At 46.6% G+C, this 15237-nt stretch overlaps 1 protein-coding gene and 1 pseudogene across 1 annotated transcript in view; one reads left to right on the top strand and one right to left on the bottom strand.

The window, feature by feature from the left end:
- CCDC69 (coiled-coil domain containing 69) overlaps positions 1–2476 on the top strand; it is a 31721-nt gene extending 29245 nt beyond the window's left edge. The window contains exon 9 of the mRNA XM_039836640.1: positions 314–2476. Coding sequence (XP_039692574.1) covers positions 314–491 — 178 coding nt within the window. The 3' untranslated portion in view covers positions 492–2476. The remainder of the gene's footprint in view (positions 1–313) is intronic.
- Positions 2477–2875: 399 nt separating this feature from the next.
- On the bottom strand, positions 2876–14911 carry LOC120581203 (platelet-derived growth factor receptor-like protein; annotated as a pseudogene).
- Positions 14912–15237: the final 326 nt, after the last annotated feature.

The raw sequence follows: 15237 nt of genomic DNA, 5'->3' as shown, positions 1-15237 counted from the left end.
AAGAGCTCCATCCTAATAGTCTTATTTCCATCTTACAAATAAGGAAACTGAAATTCAGCAGCTGTACGTGACTCATCCAAGGTTACGCAGCCAAACGATAGAGTAGATTTGAACCTGGAGCTGTCTGCCTGTGAGGACCATGCTTCCTGGTCAGCAGATTGAATCACTTGTGTTCGACGGGGCACGATGGGGCAGTGGGGACCCTGTAGCAGGCTGGTGGCCCACATAAGGAAGGTGTCCTAGAGCGATGGGTTGGTCTCTGCAGCCACTGGAGACCCTGGGAGGCAACCCTGGCCTCTGTCTGCATCCACAGGCAGCTCTCGGAGGACCTACTTCTCACCCGTGAAGCCCTGGAGAAGGAGTCGCAGTTAAGGCGACAGCTCCAGCAAGAGAAGGAGGAGCTGCTGTACCGGGTCCTCGGGGCCGATGCCTCCCCCACCTTCCCCCTGGCCTCAGTCACCCCCACCGAGGTCTCCTTTCTTGCCACATAGGCTCAGGTCCTGGGCAGCCATGATACCTGTGGTCACGGCTTCCTCTCCAGGACTTTCCAGAGAAGACAGCAGGGGTGAGATGGGAGCCAGGGTGTGTGCCCATGAGCCCCCGGGGGCGCGGGCCATGTAGAATCGCCCATGGACTTTCAGAGGCCCCAAGAAGCGCCTTCCCTTGAGTTGGCCCAGGGAACAAGCAAGAGGAGTCCTTTCCTCCCATCCTTCTCTCTGTCCAAATCTGGGAGTTCTGAGGCTTTTCTCAGGGGGAGACTGTGCCGCTTAGGCCATCTGACAAAGAGGACACAACCTCCTTGTCCTAACGTGTCAGCTTTGCTGCCAGCTCATCACCTTACTCCTAGATGTCCCCACTTCTGCCCTGGCCTTCTCTCAGCCTCAGTTTAAAACAGTTGGGGGAACAAACGACTCTTGCGTTACTACGGTGTCCCATTCGAGGATTGTCCAAAGGTCAGACTCAGAGCTGGGGGGCAGGGGAGGAAGTGGGCCAAAGCCTTTGAACCAACTGGGAAAGGTGAGCAGCGGGGAGGGGGTCACTGGAGGCCCTTGGTGCTGGTGGTGCAAGGGGCTGACCCAGGTGAGGAGGAGCTGGGCAGGGTGTCGGCCTGTCACTGCTCAGGGTCCCAGAGTCTGGTCTGCCCAGGGGTTATGGCCAGAGCTCCTCCTCCTTGACCAGGCAAAGTTCACTCCTCAGCCCTCTGATCCCTTAGTCTCAGTGCCACATGGGCACCAAGGCCACCTGGTGGGTCTGAGCATACTCCACAGCCAGAGCTGGAACCTCAGCCCTGAACAGATGGGGAAAACGAGGTAGGGAGTGAGACCCACAAAGCCAGGACTGGGACCTCACCTGTTGTCCAGGTCTTGTGCTTTTTCTTTCTCCCTAGGCTCTGGGAAGATCAGATCTGTGACAGTCTTTCAACCCCTTCCTTTATCTGTCCCCCACCTATTCTGGTCTTTTACCCCTGCTCTCCACCTTCACTCCTTCTACCACCCCTGACCCCAGGCCTCTGGAACCTGGCCCTTCGTTTCCTCATCGGTGCAAAGGGGTGGCTGGAGTAACCCACCTCAGCAGCTCTGTCCAGCCCTGACATCTGTGGGTTTAAGATTATTCTCAGGAAGTCAGGTCAGCAGGAGCCTATAATAACCCTCCCCTGGCACAGAGCATTTTAATGAAATGCTTCCACATACACCCCTCTCTCTGATCTGCATTCGCTCCTTGAAGCAGGTTCTTATCCCTCTTCAGCAGGAGAGCAGACTGAGATCACAGGAGCCACAGGGCCTTGCCCGAGGCCCCAGCCCCCTGCTCCAGCCCCCGGACCTGGGCCAGCACATAGGAAAAGTCAGTCCACTAGAACTGAAGTTTCCTGCATTGTCCCAGACTGCCTCCGTCGTCTGCTTCTACTCCTGGGAGTTTCTACTCTTGGGAGTCTAGGGGAGTCCCGAGCTGAATCTCTGGCCATGGGCAAACAGGTCATCCGGGAAGGAGCCTTGGGGCTGCTCTGGAGTGAATTACACTCATGCTTCCTCACGTAACTTTTCCCAGAGCCTGTCTGGGATATGCTGGGTGGTTGGACATTAATGGGCACACCCAAGAAAAGAATCGATGGCCAAGTGATTTGAGAATCTCTAGATTCAATCAAATTAAACAGATCTGTAAACTGCAGGACTTCTCAGAACCTTTAATATGCTAGTGTACGTTGCAAATTCCCAAGAAGGAAGCAAAGTATTCAGCATTTCCTAAACTTCTTTGACCAAGTTTCTACCCCAACACAAGCACTTCAGGCTGCAGAATGCCCTTTAGAAAGCATCGTTTTAATGGGTCGTAGCTGGGCCGGAGAAGGGGCAAGTTGTGGGGAGCAGGGTTCCCCTCAGGTCGCCTATGGTGGATGTAAGGGGATAAACTTACTAGGGTGACCCTAGCCTCACCCTGGGACAGACGAGCTATGAAACTAAATAGAATGCACAGTATCATATTTACTTGGTCTCTGTGTTTTCCTGGGAGAGGGAAGAGGCGGGTCCTCTTGATGACCTCTGCTAGGGGTAGGCATCTTTGAGAAATAAGTTCTGGGTCATGGGTGACTCACCAGAAATTCTGGGCTCCCTCCTTGGGTACTGGCACCGCACTGGCCTTAGCTTTGTCTAGCCTCAGGACCTGGGGTTGGAGCTCAGGCTGGCAGAACAGGTCAGGGCTTGAAATGAGGCTGCGAGGCTGAAGTGAGGTAGGAAAGCAGAGACGGAGAGTGTAAGGGGTTAAGGCTAAGGTTCTTTCTGCCCTGCGAAGTCACCTCCTTGGCATAAAAAACACAAATATTCACACAATTGCCTATTCTTGCTTCTGTTCCACACATGGGTGCCCGTAGCCAGGGAGGGAATTAGGGAGAGGCAGGGGAGACTTGAGGGCTTTGGGTCACACAGACATGGGTGGTAGCAGTCCCAGTGCCCTGAAGTTTGGTGGCCCGACAGGTGTAGATGCCAGCATCCCCAGCCCAGGCCTCTTCCATGTACAGGGTGCTCCCTGCCTCCTACCGTACCTGGCCCTCCCGGCGTACCACGTTGGCCCGTTCATTGGTGTAGAGGGGTCGGCCCAGCTGCAGGGATAAAAGATAACTGTCCGTCCGTTGCCCAGATGCCATCTCTGACTTGGGTACCAGTGGGCAGGTAAAACTCAAGTGACTTTTATCTTCAAGGAAAAAAGAAATGACTTGTCCAAGATCACACATCAGTGGCAGAGCACCTGAAAGGCCAGGTTCTTTGTAGAAAATTTGAAACTCCTCAAGTCTCTGAAGAGAAGCTGGAATCTCCTCCCCTACTCACTGAGATGCAGGAGGTAACTCAGCCGAGAGCAGCATCTCTGTGTGGGTTTCATGGTAGTGTGGTTCTGTGAGGATGTTAATGGGTGCTCCCTCCTCTAAGAGAGTGGGGAGTTGGGAGTCCATTATCAAAATTGTCTGAGAAACACTGAGTCAAGCAAAGTTAAATAGGGGAGACTAAGACCACTAGGTCTGTCCCCTGTGCAGGTGGATTTTGAATCTCCAAGGCAGGTGATGGTTATGAGGCAGTGACTTCCTAGGAACACTTTTCTTTGGGGGGTGGGCGGTGTATTCTACATTCTAAGAACAAAGTTTGGGGAGATGCTGGCACAGTGAAGCCATCGTCTCCCAACTATCTATATGTTCTTTTCCCCTTATTGGGTCTCGGCTTTCACTTTTGACAAGTGGGAAAGTGACCCCCCACTATTTCTGTCCTAAGGCCAGGGGCGGGGAGCTCACCTGCATCACGTCTTTGCTGGGTCAAGCCCTCCCTCCAAGGCTCATGTCAAACTTCAGCTCTTCCAGGAAGCTCTTCTAAGAATTCCTAAAATGACGTTTCCATCATGCAGAGTGACAAGACTCATTTGTTTCTCCTCTTATAACAAGTTGGACAACTATAACTCAGCAAAGACTCCCTGCTCAAGGTCCACACATAGGGACATCTGAAGGTGAGAGTATTGCAATGACTAGGGGAAGCAGGACAGACGAAGGACACACACAGTGGCTGCAGATGCAGTTCGGCATCCACTGTGTCTCCTCCAGCAAGCATCCTAGCAGTGGAGTTGGGCTTCAGCCCTCACACTAGGGCCTGCAGTGTGAGAGAGGCAGAAGCGGTTTCCCTCTGGGAAAAGGCATCTATCTCCCTTCCCCTTCCCCGTTGCGGCAGAGCCAGGTAAAGGTGGCTGGGAAGCACAAACAACACAGCAGTGCCAACAGCCATTGCTGGCAGGGAGGCGGAGCTGCGAGATCGCAAACTTGCCTCCCCTGCCCTACTCATCCTGGCAGTGGAGACGCCTCCAAAAACAGTGGGTTAGTGGGCATTAGAAAAAAGGAGGTAGCTCTGGGAGCTCTTAAAACCAGTTCTCTAACACCCATGTCATTCCCCCATGTCCTTCCCTGTAACTGAGGCAAGCTGGTCACAGAGGGGACACCCATCATCCCAGTAGGTACCAGCATTTTCCTCAGCCTAAATGATGCCACTCCGCAAGCTCAGAGGTGCGAACGGTGCAGGTAAGAAAAAACTTGCACTATAGCACCATCTACTGGCAAACAGAAGAAAGCGCCCTACCTATCAACCTGCAGAATTGTTGAGAGCAAAACAGTATCTAAACAAGAAAAGAGCTCACGACCTCAAATGTGCAGCCAGAGAAACAATCTATCAGATAGCACGGACAACCAAGGTATCCTGGGAGCACAGAAGTAAAATGAAAACTCTCCACAAACCAAACTCAAAGTCATGGAATACTGTGATTTAAATGACAGAATTCAAGATTGCAGTTATGAAGAAAACTCAGAAAGGTAGTTAAAATGAGCTCAGGAATAAATGAACAAAAGGAGTACTTTACCAAAGAGATTGGAACTATAAAAAAAAATTCTGGAGCTGAAGAACTCAATATCCATTGCTGTCAATTAGGTCTGTTAGTAATAAATGAGATGAGGAATGCAGTAGAGAGCACTAGAAATAGACCAAACAGATGGAAGAGAGAATTGGTGAGCTCAAAGATAGAATTCTAGGAATAGTAGGGGACCTGAATAACCAACTGACAGCAATAGATAGATCGTCCAGATATAAAGCCAATAAAAAAATATCTGCCTTAAATAACACTTTAGACCAAACAGATTCATTGATCATTTATAGAACTTTCCAGCCCAAACAACTTGAGAATACACATTCTAAAGTGCACATGGAATATTCCCTAGGATAGACCATATGTTGGCACACAAAACTAATCTCAATAAATTTAAGAAGGTTGAAATCGTACTAAGCACATTTTTCTGACCAAAACAGGATGACACTGGAAATTAATTATAAGAACACAGCTGGAAAAACCACAAATATGTGAAGATAAAACAACATGCTACTGAACAACTATGGAGTCAAAGAAGAAAAAAAGAGATCAAAAGATACATAAAGACAAATACAAATTAGAATCCCCATCAAAATCCCAATGTCATTTTTTACAGAAATAGAACAAAAAATACTCTAATTTATACGGAACTACAGAAGACCCCAAATAGCCAAAGCAATCCTGAGTAAAAGAACAAAGCTGGAGAGATATCACACTCCCTGACTTTAAACTATACTATACATCTATAGTAATCAAAACAGTATGGTATTGGCAGAAACAGAGACACACAGACCAATGGAACAGAATTGCGAGTTTAGAAATAAACTCACACATACATGGGCAACTAATTTTTGACGAAGGTGCTGAAAACATACAATAGAGAAAGGAAAATCTCTTCAATAAATGGTGTTGGGAAAACGAGAAAGCCACAGGCAAAAGAATAAAGCTAGACAGCTATCTGACACCATATATAAAAATCAACTCAAATGGTTTAAAGACTTGAATATAAGACTGAAAAATAAAAATACTTGGAAGGAAACATAGGCACTAAACTTATGGACCTTGGTCTCAGAGGAGTTTTTGTAAACTTGACCCCAAAGGCAAGGGAAGTAAAAGAAGAAATAAATGAATGGGACTACATCAAACTAAAAAACTTCTTTACATCAAAAGAAACCATCGACAAAGCAAAAAGGCAACCGACTGAATGGCAGAAGGTATTTGCAAATGATACCTCCAATAAGGGGCTAATATCCAAAGTATATAAAGAATTCATACAACCTTACACCAAAAAAAATTAAATCCAATTAAAAAATGGGCAGAGGATCTGAACAGACATTTCTCTCAAGAAGACGTGCAAATGGCCAACAGACATGTAAAAAAGATGCTCAATATCACTAATCATCAGTGAAATGCAAATTAAAATCACAATGAGACATCATCTTTCACCTGTCAGAATGGCTATCATCAATAAATCAAATAACAAGTGTTGGCGAGGATGTGGAGAAAAGGAAACCTTTGTGCACTGTTGGTGAGATTGTAAATTAGTGTAGCCACTATGGAAAACGGTATGGAGATTTTTCAAAAAATTAAAAATAGAGCTGACATTCAATCCAGTAATTCTACTTCTGGATATTTACCTGAAGAAAACAAAAACACTAATTTGAAAAGATATGTGCACCCTTATGTTCATTGCAGCATTACTAGTATTAGCCAAGATATGGAAGCAACTTATATGTCCATCAATAGATGAATGAATGGATAAAGAAGATGTGATGTATGTGTATACACACACACACACACACACACACACACACACACACACACACACACACTTGCAATGGAATATTATTTAGCAATAAAAAATGAAATCGTCATTTGAGACAATGTGGATAGACCTAGACCTAGAGGGTATTATGCTAAGTGAAATAAATCAGACAGAAAAAGACAAATACCAGATAATCTCACTAATATGTGAAATCTTAAAAAACAAATGAATAAACAAAATGGAAATAGACCCGCAGATATAGAGAACACACTGATGATTGCCAAAGGGGAGGGGATGGGGGAATGGGAATTTGTAAAACACACACAAAAAAAACAATCGAAGTCATTTTAAGAAAATAAAAATAAAATCTGAGACATTTAGACATTTTATATTTCTGATAAGAGTACATCTTCTAGCATTACTAGAACATCTTATTCCCAAAAAAGAAAAAGAAAAGAAAAAGAATTTCTGAAGTAATCAGTATTAGGCACAGCCTTTCCCCGATGTTTGAGGGTGATGAAGGTAAATTCTGTGAGTGGAAAGAGTATCACTACCCCCACCTCTCCAACACCCACAGCAGGTGCCCGGGAAACAGTTGCTAATGCATTTGGTCCATCACTCATCATACATACACCCAGCCATAGGGCCTGAGTACTTGCTCAAGCCCCATTTTCATGTGATTTGGGCCAGTCTGGTCTTAGCTTGAATGTCACCTCAGAGAAGATGCCCTGAGTGCTCTATTTTAAGTACACCTGATTATATTCCTGTTTTATCTTTGACGTAGCACATAGTATTCTCTAGATGATTGTTCACTTCCTACTTCCTCCTCCCCATTTAAACTATAAGCTTGCAGAGAGCGGAAGCTATCTCTTATTGACTCATCGTTGTAGTCTCAGCACCTAGTATAGTATCTGGCATATGGTGGGTGCTCGATAATTATTGTTGGATAAACTAACAAAGGAATGAATTACACATTTTTATATAGTAACCTGAGAAGTAGCTCTATTTGACAAATGAGGAAACTGAGGCCCAGAAAAGGGAAGTCACTTTCCTAAGGTCACTCAGAGAAGCAGTGTCAGAGTTGGGACTAGAATCCAGGTTTATCAGATTCCCAGTCAAGTCATGGTTCCACTTAATTGAGATCATTCCTGGCCCTCATCCTAATCCTTCCCTCCCACGCCCCTGCCCCAACACGCCACCACATAGACACAAACTTACAGCCTCCTCTTACCCTCTGCTTACCTTCTGCCCTGGATATTCCCAGCTGAAGTCCACAGCAATCTCCAGCTCACCTGGAACTGTGCAGGTCACACTGAAGTTCTCTCCCAGTTGGACTGATGTTGCTGAAGCTTGGATGGTGGGTTTGGGTGAGGAAGATGGATCTGCCATGGAGAAGATGGGAGAGAAATGGGGAAAAACATGTTGAATTTATTGTTAGAATGATTGAATGGTATGGGTGAGATGGTTAAACCGATAGAGGATGAAGGGTTGAGGGGGCTGAATTGATAGAGGATGTGCGAATGGGTACAATGAATTAATAGAAGATGTGTAGATGATGGAACAGTTGATCTGGTGGAGATGGGTGAATGGAATGATTGATGTGAGGGAGGATGGATGAATGAACTAATGTGACTCGACTGAGAATGAGTGGATGGACAGAAAGGCTGAACTGATACAGGCTAGTTCAGTAGCTGATTGGCTGGCTATCTGGACAAGACGTTTGAATATATGGAGTGATGTTGAAAGGTGGTTGGCTATTTAGAGCTCCAAAACCCATAGAACTTAAACCTGAGGTTCCCAAAAGAGGCATTTCACCCCATATCCTTCCCTGCCCTGCCCACCTAGAGCCTTAGGCTCACGCACAGTTGATGTAGATCAGCAGGTACTTGGTAGAGATTTGTCTCATGCCACCTAGGCTGGCCAGGCAGAAAAGAGAACCAGCCAAGGAAGCTCAGGGCCGGTGGATGGTGAAGCCCTTCTTCACTTCAAGGGAGATGTCTGTCCCATCCCCTGGGACCTCCTCCGGGGGGAACTCCCGATGCAGCGTCACCTGGGCCAGGGGGTTGGTTATCTGGCAGGGAAGCAGGACTGATTGATGACTGCGTAACTGCACCACCTCATAATAATTCTCTGTGGGGACAAAGAGCTCTTCTGGGTCTGGGAAGGAAGAAGAGAGAGAGAAGAATGAGCTTGGGACAGATTTGTTGTATCTAATGCTCTACCACCACCCATGAGCATGAGGTCCCTCGTGAGGACTTGAAATTCCACTCTCCCTGCCCATCTCCATTCTCCGTGTTCTTTCCCCTTTGGCAAGGAGTCCTGGACTGGGAGCTGAAGGCCAGCCTGCTTGTTCTAGCTTTGTCATTAGCTTGCTGTGCATCTTAAACACTCTCTTTTCTTCTCTGGTCTTTAGTATCTTTTTTCTTCCCCCCTCTTTAATTCCCTTCCCCTTCCCCACTTCCACCCCTGACCTATGGATGTTGCCGTTTTCCCTTAAGAACTGAATCTCCGAAGGCGGGGCGATCTGCGAAGGCGGGGTGTCTCCTCCCACACGCTCACGGCACCCAGGGCCTGGTGCTGGTCTTTAGTGTCTCCGTTTGTACAATGAGGGGTTTCAGAAGGCTTGGTCTCCAAGTGTCCTCCTCTGTGAGGAGTATTACAGGAAGTACTAAACTTGAAGTCAAGGGTGTCTGGTTTGATTCCGAATCCTGCCACCCACTAACTGTGAGATCTTAAGCAAATCACTTTCTTCTTCTGAGCCTTGATTCTTCCTACATGTCAGATAAGAGCAATAATCCCATTCTGGCCTACTTTGCAGAGCTGATAAGAAGCAAATGAGATACTAGATATGAGGCACCAAGACTGTGGGAGACAATTGTTCATCAAACTCTTTCAAGGTACTATTAGTAACGGTCTCAGGTCAGAGTCTTGGATACACAATGATGCAGTGAGTAGGAACTATCTGGGGCCCGGCTTTCTAGAGCATTGCTGTCCAGTAGAACTTTCTGTCATGATGGAAATGTCTGTATCCGTGATACAGATATACGTTGTCTAATACACGTGGCTATCGGGCACTTCAAATATAGCTAGTAAAACTGAGGAACTGAATTTTAAACGTTATTTCATTTCAATTCCTATTTAAATAGCCACGTCGGTTCAGTGACTTCTGTATGTGACTCTAGAATGAGACAAATGCAATGGTTAACCTTGGCTGAACATTAAAATCACTTGAGGTGCTTTTAAAATAACTGATTCCTGGGTACCAACCCCAAACCAAGTAAATCAGAACCTTTCTCGTTGAGAGGAAGGAGTGTCACGGTATCAGTAGTTTTAAAGTTCCGCAGGTAACCTTAATGAGCAACTAGAGTTGGGAAGCACTGGCTGCTGGTTTCCAAATCCTCCCAAATATAGGACTTCCCTGTAGGACTTGTTGGCATTCCAGGGTTCCAGACTTCAACCAGATTTAACGGGCAAGGGGATCAGGAATCTGTTTTTAACAGGCTTCCAGGTGACACTGATAGTCGGGGTCAAGAACCTCTAGATTTGGTAATCACCACTGTTATGGTTGAATTTGAGCAAGGGAGACACTGCCGAATCTAGAAGAGTCATCTCTTCCCTCTGTTGAACAAAGCTGGACTCTATGACTCCTCAGTCTGCATGGGATTAGCCATAGAATCCGAGGATGTCACAAGAAGGATCTTGGAGAACCACTAGCTCAATTCCCTCATTTTACAGGTGGGAGTAAGGGGAAGGACTTAAGACAGTTATGTTTGGAGGACTTTTCCTAGACTGGAGGTTCTTGGAGACCCTGACTCTGGGGCACCAGCGAAGAAGATAAACGTCTGTTCCTGATGGTCCTCTCCTTCCACGCACGCGGCGTCCTGACAGTGCCGAGCGCAGCAGCTGTATTCCCCTGTGTCCGCACCTGTGGGGTTCACCAGCTGTAACCGACTGTGCTGGCTGAAGTGCTTGAGTCTGAAAGACAGTCGGTGGGGCAGGGGTGGGCAGGAGATGGGGATGGCCTGAGACGCCTAATGGCATCATTTCATCGGCTGACAATCCTCCTCCTCAACTTTCGTCACCCCGCCCGCCTAGTCTTTCCCCCTTTCCCAGTCTAGCTGTCAGGATTTGGACTGGCCCCGCCCACAATTCTGATTGGCTCGACCATCTCTCAGGCCTCATGAGCAACTTCTAGTGGGTCCATCTACTCCCAGTTGACCTTGCCCACACATTTTAAGTGGAATCTCCCAAACTCCTTTGTGCTCCTTGGCTCTTTCCCTTTGTTCAAGCCAGCAAATGCCTCCTAAGCACCTCCACCCGTCAAAGGAGCCAGAGCCCCAGGAAATCTCCCAGCCTCTGCCTGATTTTCTTCTGTACTCGGGCGGGCAATGCTGGTAGGGCCAACTTTGCCTTTATTTCTGGCTTCCCTGTGATGGCTCCCCTGACAGAAGGGTGGCCTCCAGCCTGACACCCAAGCACAGACAGGTCACGCAGTCAGCCTCTTTTGCCTTGCCATCGTCACCTTTCTCCCTACAGGTACTTTTTGCTGCCCCCAGAATTGACATCCCAGGATCGCGGGAAGCTTTGTCTCCTGTTGTGTAAAACCACTATGCATCTGATGGGTCTTGCGAGCCCATCTTACTGTTTCTCTTAGGGGCCTATAGTTGTACTTAACAGGATGCCCAGTGTGAGTTCTGGGACAGTCTAATCTTTTTTAGAAAAAAATTGTTAAAGTGCTTATAAAGTGCTGCCCAGCATCCTCTGACCCACCCCTGGACCCATTCGGGCTGCCACGGGAGTTCTCCACCCCATACCTCAGGCGTCCCTCGCCCTCCTCTTCCAGGTACGCGGGCACCCTTCCCCGGCAGCGGCAGCGCAGCTCCAGGGACTCCCCAGCCTGCAGGCTCAGAGAGTCTCCCACCTTCCAGAAGCAGCCCCTCCCTAACACCTGGGTCAGGATGGAGGAGGCCAGGGGCCCCGGGACTGCGAGCTCCAAAGATAGCTTCATCCGCAAGGATTTCTGGCTCCGGTCCAATTTGTTTTATTCTCCCGCCTGGGGCTCCTGAGGGCTTCACTTCACCAGGGCTGGCTGCTTTGAGGCCCCTCTTTTTCTGAGCCTTTGGAATTCTGACAGGCTCCTGAATTTCATCTGCAGGAAAGACAGGATGGGTCAGGGGTCATCAGCTTCACCATTCGCCTCGAATTCTGTCTTTTCTTCACCCCAGCAGTTGACAGAACCTCAGAGTTCTGTTAGGACCTTTTACATTTTTATTACTACTACATAAATAATTGCCACTCTTTAGCGAAAAATTATAAAATAATTAAAAATACAGAGGAACCAAGAAAAAGAATTAAATTTGCCCCTAAACTTACCAACCAGAGATAACCACCATGAATATTTGAAGCATATTTTCTCAAGGCTATTTTAATGCAAATAATTTAAATAGCTATTTTGTTAAAAAATAAAATGGAACAATACAATAGATATTTTAACCTGCATTTTCATCTAGTAATGTCACGATTTTCATTCCATGTCAAACACATGTGCACCAACATTTTTAATGACTCGCATGATCTTTCATGGTAGGGGTGTATCATGATTTATTTTTTTGTTGTTGGGTATTGGATTTTTCACATCTTGGCCAAAGTAGACAATTTTGCAATAATCATCTTGTGCATAAACCTTTGATCAGATTGCTTCCTTAGAATGAATTTTTCACAAGTGGACTGCTGGTAGGCTATGGAAGGGAACTTACACATTTTCTTGTCCAAGTTGCCACCAATATTTCAACACCTCCTAAAGCATGCTCCAAAAGAGGTCGCTTAGATATGTCTAGTGATGGGGAGGGAGCTCAGTACTGAACAACACAAATAGTTACCACTGATGGAGGCTACAGTGTTTGTGGAACAGTACTAGCCCCTTTATATACATTTTCTTATTTAATTCTCTTGATGACTGCAAAGCATTATTCCGATTTTACAGATGAGGAACTTGAGCCTCACGGAAGCTAACTTTCCCAAGGTATAGTGCTAAGGAGTAGAAGACCTTGAACTCAAACCCAGGTCAGCCTGACTCCAGGGCCCATGGTAACACTACCAGTGGCATATCTCAGTGCCAAATGGCTCTGAATGCTAAGAAATCCTTGCAGATATTGACCCACTATCTTCAACTTTTACCACTGACCAATTTTTTCTTCCCTGTGGGAGAGGAAGCAGAATCATTCCATATGTCTGTCTCCCACCCAAACCCCAAATCTTTTCTTCATACGGAGAAAGTTATGCAACTTGCACCAAGTCCTGAGGCTCCTTTCCTTCCTAGTAGTTCCCAGATGCTCCCTTTTCTCTATCCGCACTGCTAACACTTCTCAGTCCAAGCCCTGATCAGATCACATACAGCCTATCATTGTAGCTCCCAACGAACTAGTCTTTTTGCCCCAATCTATCTTATACACAACATCAGATACATCTTCTTAAACCAGCATGTCACAAAAGCCTTGGGCCACCCCATCACTGGTGGGAGTGTAAGGCGCCAATCAGGGCAAGGTGGCCGGAATAGTGTTTGGGCAGCATGAATAGAAAAGGTCCCAGTGGAGTTAATCAATTGTCCTTTTTTATGGCCCCCAACCACCATCACCAACACACACAGGTACCCAAAGGGCAAAAACAAAACACAACAAAATAGAGAACCAAAAGAGCACTTTCAAAACCGAGTCCTCTGGGTCTCGCGATTGTTGTAGGTATCCTGTACGTATCTCCTTTACTCACATGACTACCACACTCACAACACCTCTGACACCAGGTACGTGTGGGTTTTTTTCTACACCAACCAAACAATTCTCTGCAACACCACTGGATGTTTTACAATTTAATTCAATTCCGACACTATCTACCTGGGGAGAGCATCAGACTCCACAGGTTAAGCCTTGTGCCCCACAAGACCGCATCCTTCTCTTCAGATGCCAGTCTCAAGTCCCAGGTTGTCACCTGTGCTCTGACAAACCAGCTATCAATCAGGGGTCCCACAACCCCTTCCTGGGGATTGATAATTTGCTAGAATGGTTCACATAACTCAGGAAAACATTTAGTTACATTTACCAGTTTATTATTTTAAAACAGATGATAAAAGATACAGGTGACCATCCAGGTGGAATTGATGCACAGGGCCAGGTGTGTGGGAGGGGCGCAGAGCTTCCGCGCCCTCTCGTAGCACACCACTCTCTCAGCACCTCCATGCGTCAGCACCCCAGAAGCTCTCCGAACCCCCTGCTTTTGGGATATTTATGGAGGAGGTTTCATCACACAGGTGGGATCAGTTATTAACTCAGTCTCAAGCCCCTCTTCCTTCCCAGAGGATGGGGGTGGGGCTGAAAATGCCAAGCTGCTAAGCCTGGCTTGGGCTTTCTGGTGACCTGCCACCATCCTGAAGCCATCCACGAGCCCACCAAGTGTCACTTCATTAGAACAAAACATGCTCCTTATCACCCAGGAAATTCCAAGAGATTTGGGAACTCTGTGGGAGGCACCGAGGTAGATCAAAGACCAAATATTAAAACAAAAGATGCTCTTAGTGTTTTTATCGCTTAGGAAATTATGACGGTTTTAGGAGCTTTGTGCCCAGGAACCAGGGACAGAGACCAATACATATTTTGTCTATTATTTCACAACAATGTAAAAGGTCTCCCTGGTGTCCCTAGGGACGTCTATCCTGGGAGCCAAACCCGACCTTGGAGGGAAAGGGGTGTTTTAAGAAGTTTTGACAGTTTGGGGGAGGTTTATTCTGAATTCCTTACATAGAGAGAGCACATAACAGTTCAAAGAATTCCCCCCCACACACACACACACACATTCTGGTTTAATCCTTGCCACAGCCCCCAAAGGGCACCTAGTGAGCATTTATAATCCCTTTCTATAGGTTGAAAAACTAAGCCTCAGAGAGAACAGTTGGTCTCAACGTATTAAGGAGGTGACCTAGAACTCCAAAGCCTGGCATCTAAAAACAAAGATTCTCTAAGGTAATATCTAGGCCACTCCAGGGAAGAGGTGGTGAACCCGGGCGAGTTGATGGCATGTGGACCTCAGCGCCAGTTGTGCTGGGTTTTCAATCTTCGCTCCGCTACAAACTAGCTGTATGACCTTGGCCAAGTCACTTGGTTTCCCTGAGCCACATTTTCTTTATTTAGAAAATGGGAACAAGAACACCCGCCTTGCAGGATTACAGGCGTAACTCATTTCATGGCTCTTTGCTTTATTGTGCTTCACAGACATTGCGGGGTATTTTTTTCCCTTTTTTTAAAAAAAATTTATTTTATCATTAGTTTCAAGTACACAGGACATTGGTTAGACATTTTTATAGTTTACAAAACAATCCCCCTGATCGCTCCTTCTCTCCTCTGGCTCTACACTTAGCCATCACATTAATGCTAACTGCATTCCCTATGCTGTGCTCCCCATCCCCGTGACCCTCTGTCAACTGCTAATTTGTACTTTAACCCTTCACCCCTTTCTCCCAGTCCCCCAACCTACCTCCGCTCTGGCCCTCACTGGATTGTCCTCTATATTTGTGAGTCTGTTTTTGATTAGTTTGTTCTTTT

Source organism: Pteropus medius, unplaced genomic scaffold, assembly GCF_902729225.1.
Source record: "Pteropus medius unplaced genomic scaffold, Ma_sr-lr_union100, whole genome shotgun sequence".
Lineage (NCBI taxonomy): Eukaryota > Metazoa > Chordata > Mammalia > Chiroptera > Pteropodidae > Pteropus > Pteropus medius.
Note: the sequence above shows the minus strand (reverse complement) of the source record. Positions and strands in the feature narration are given on the sequence as shown.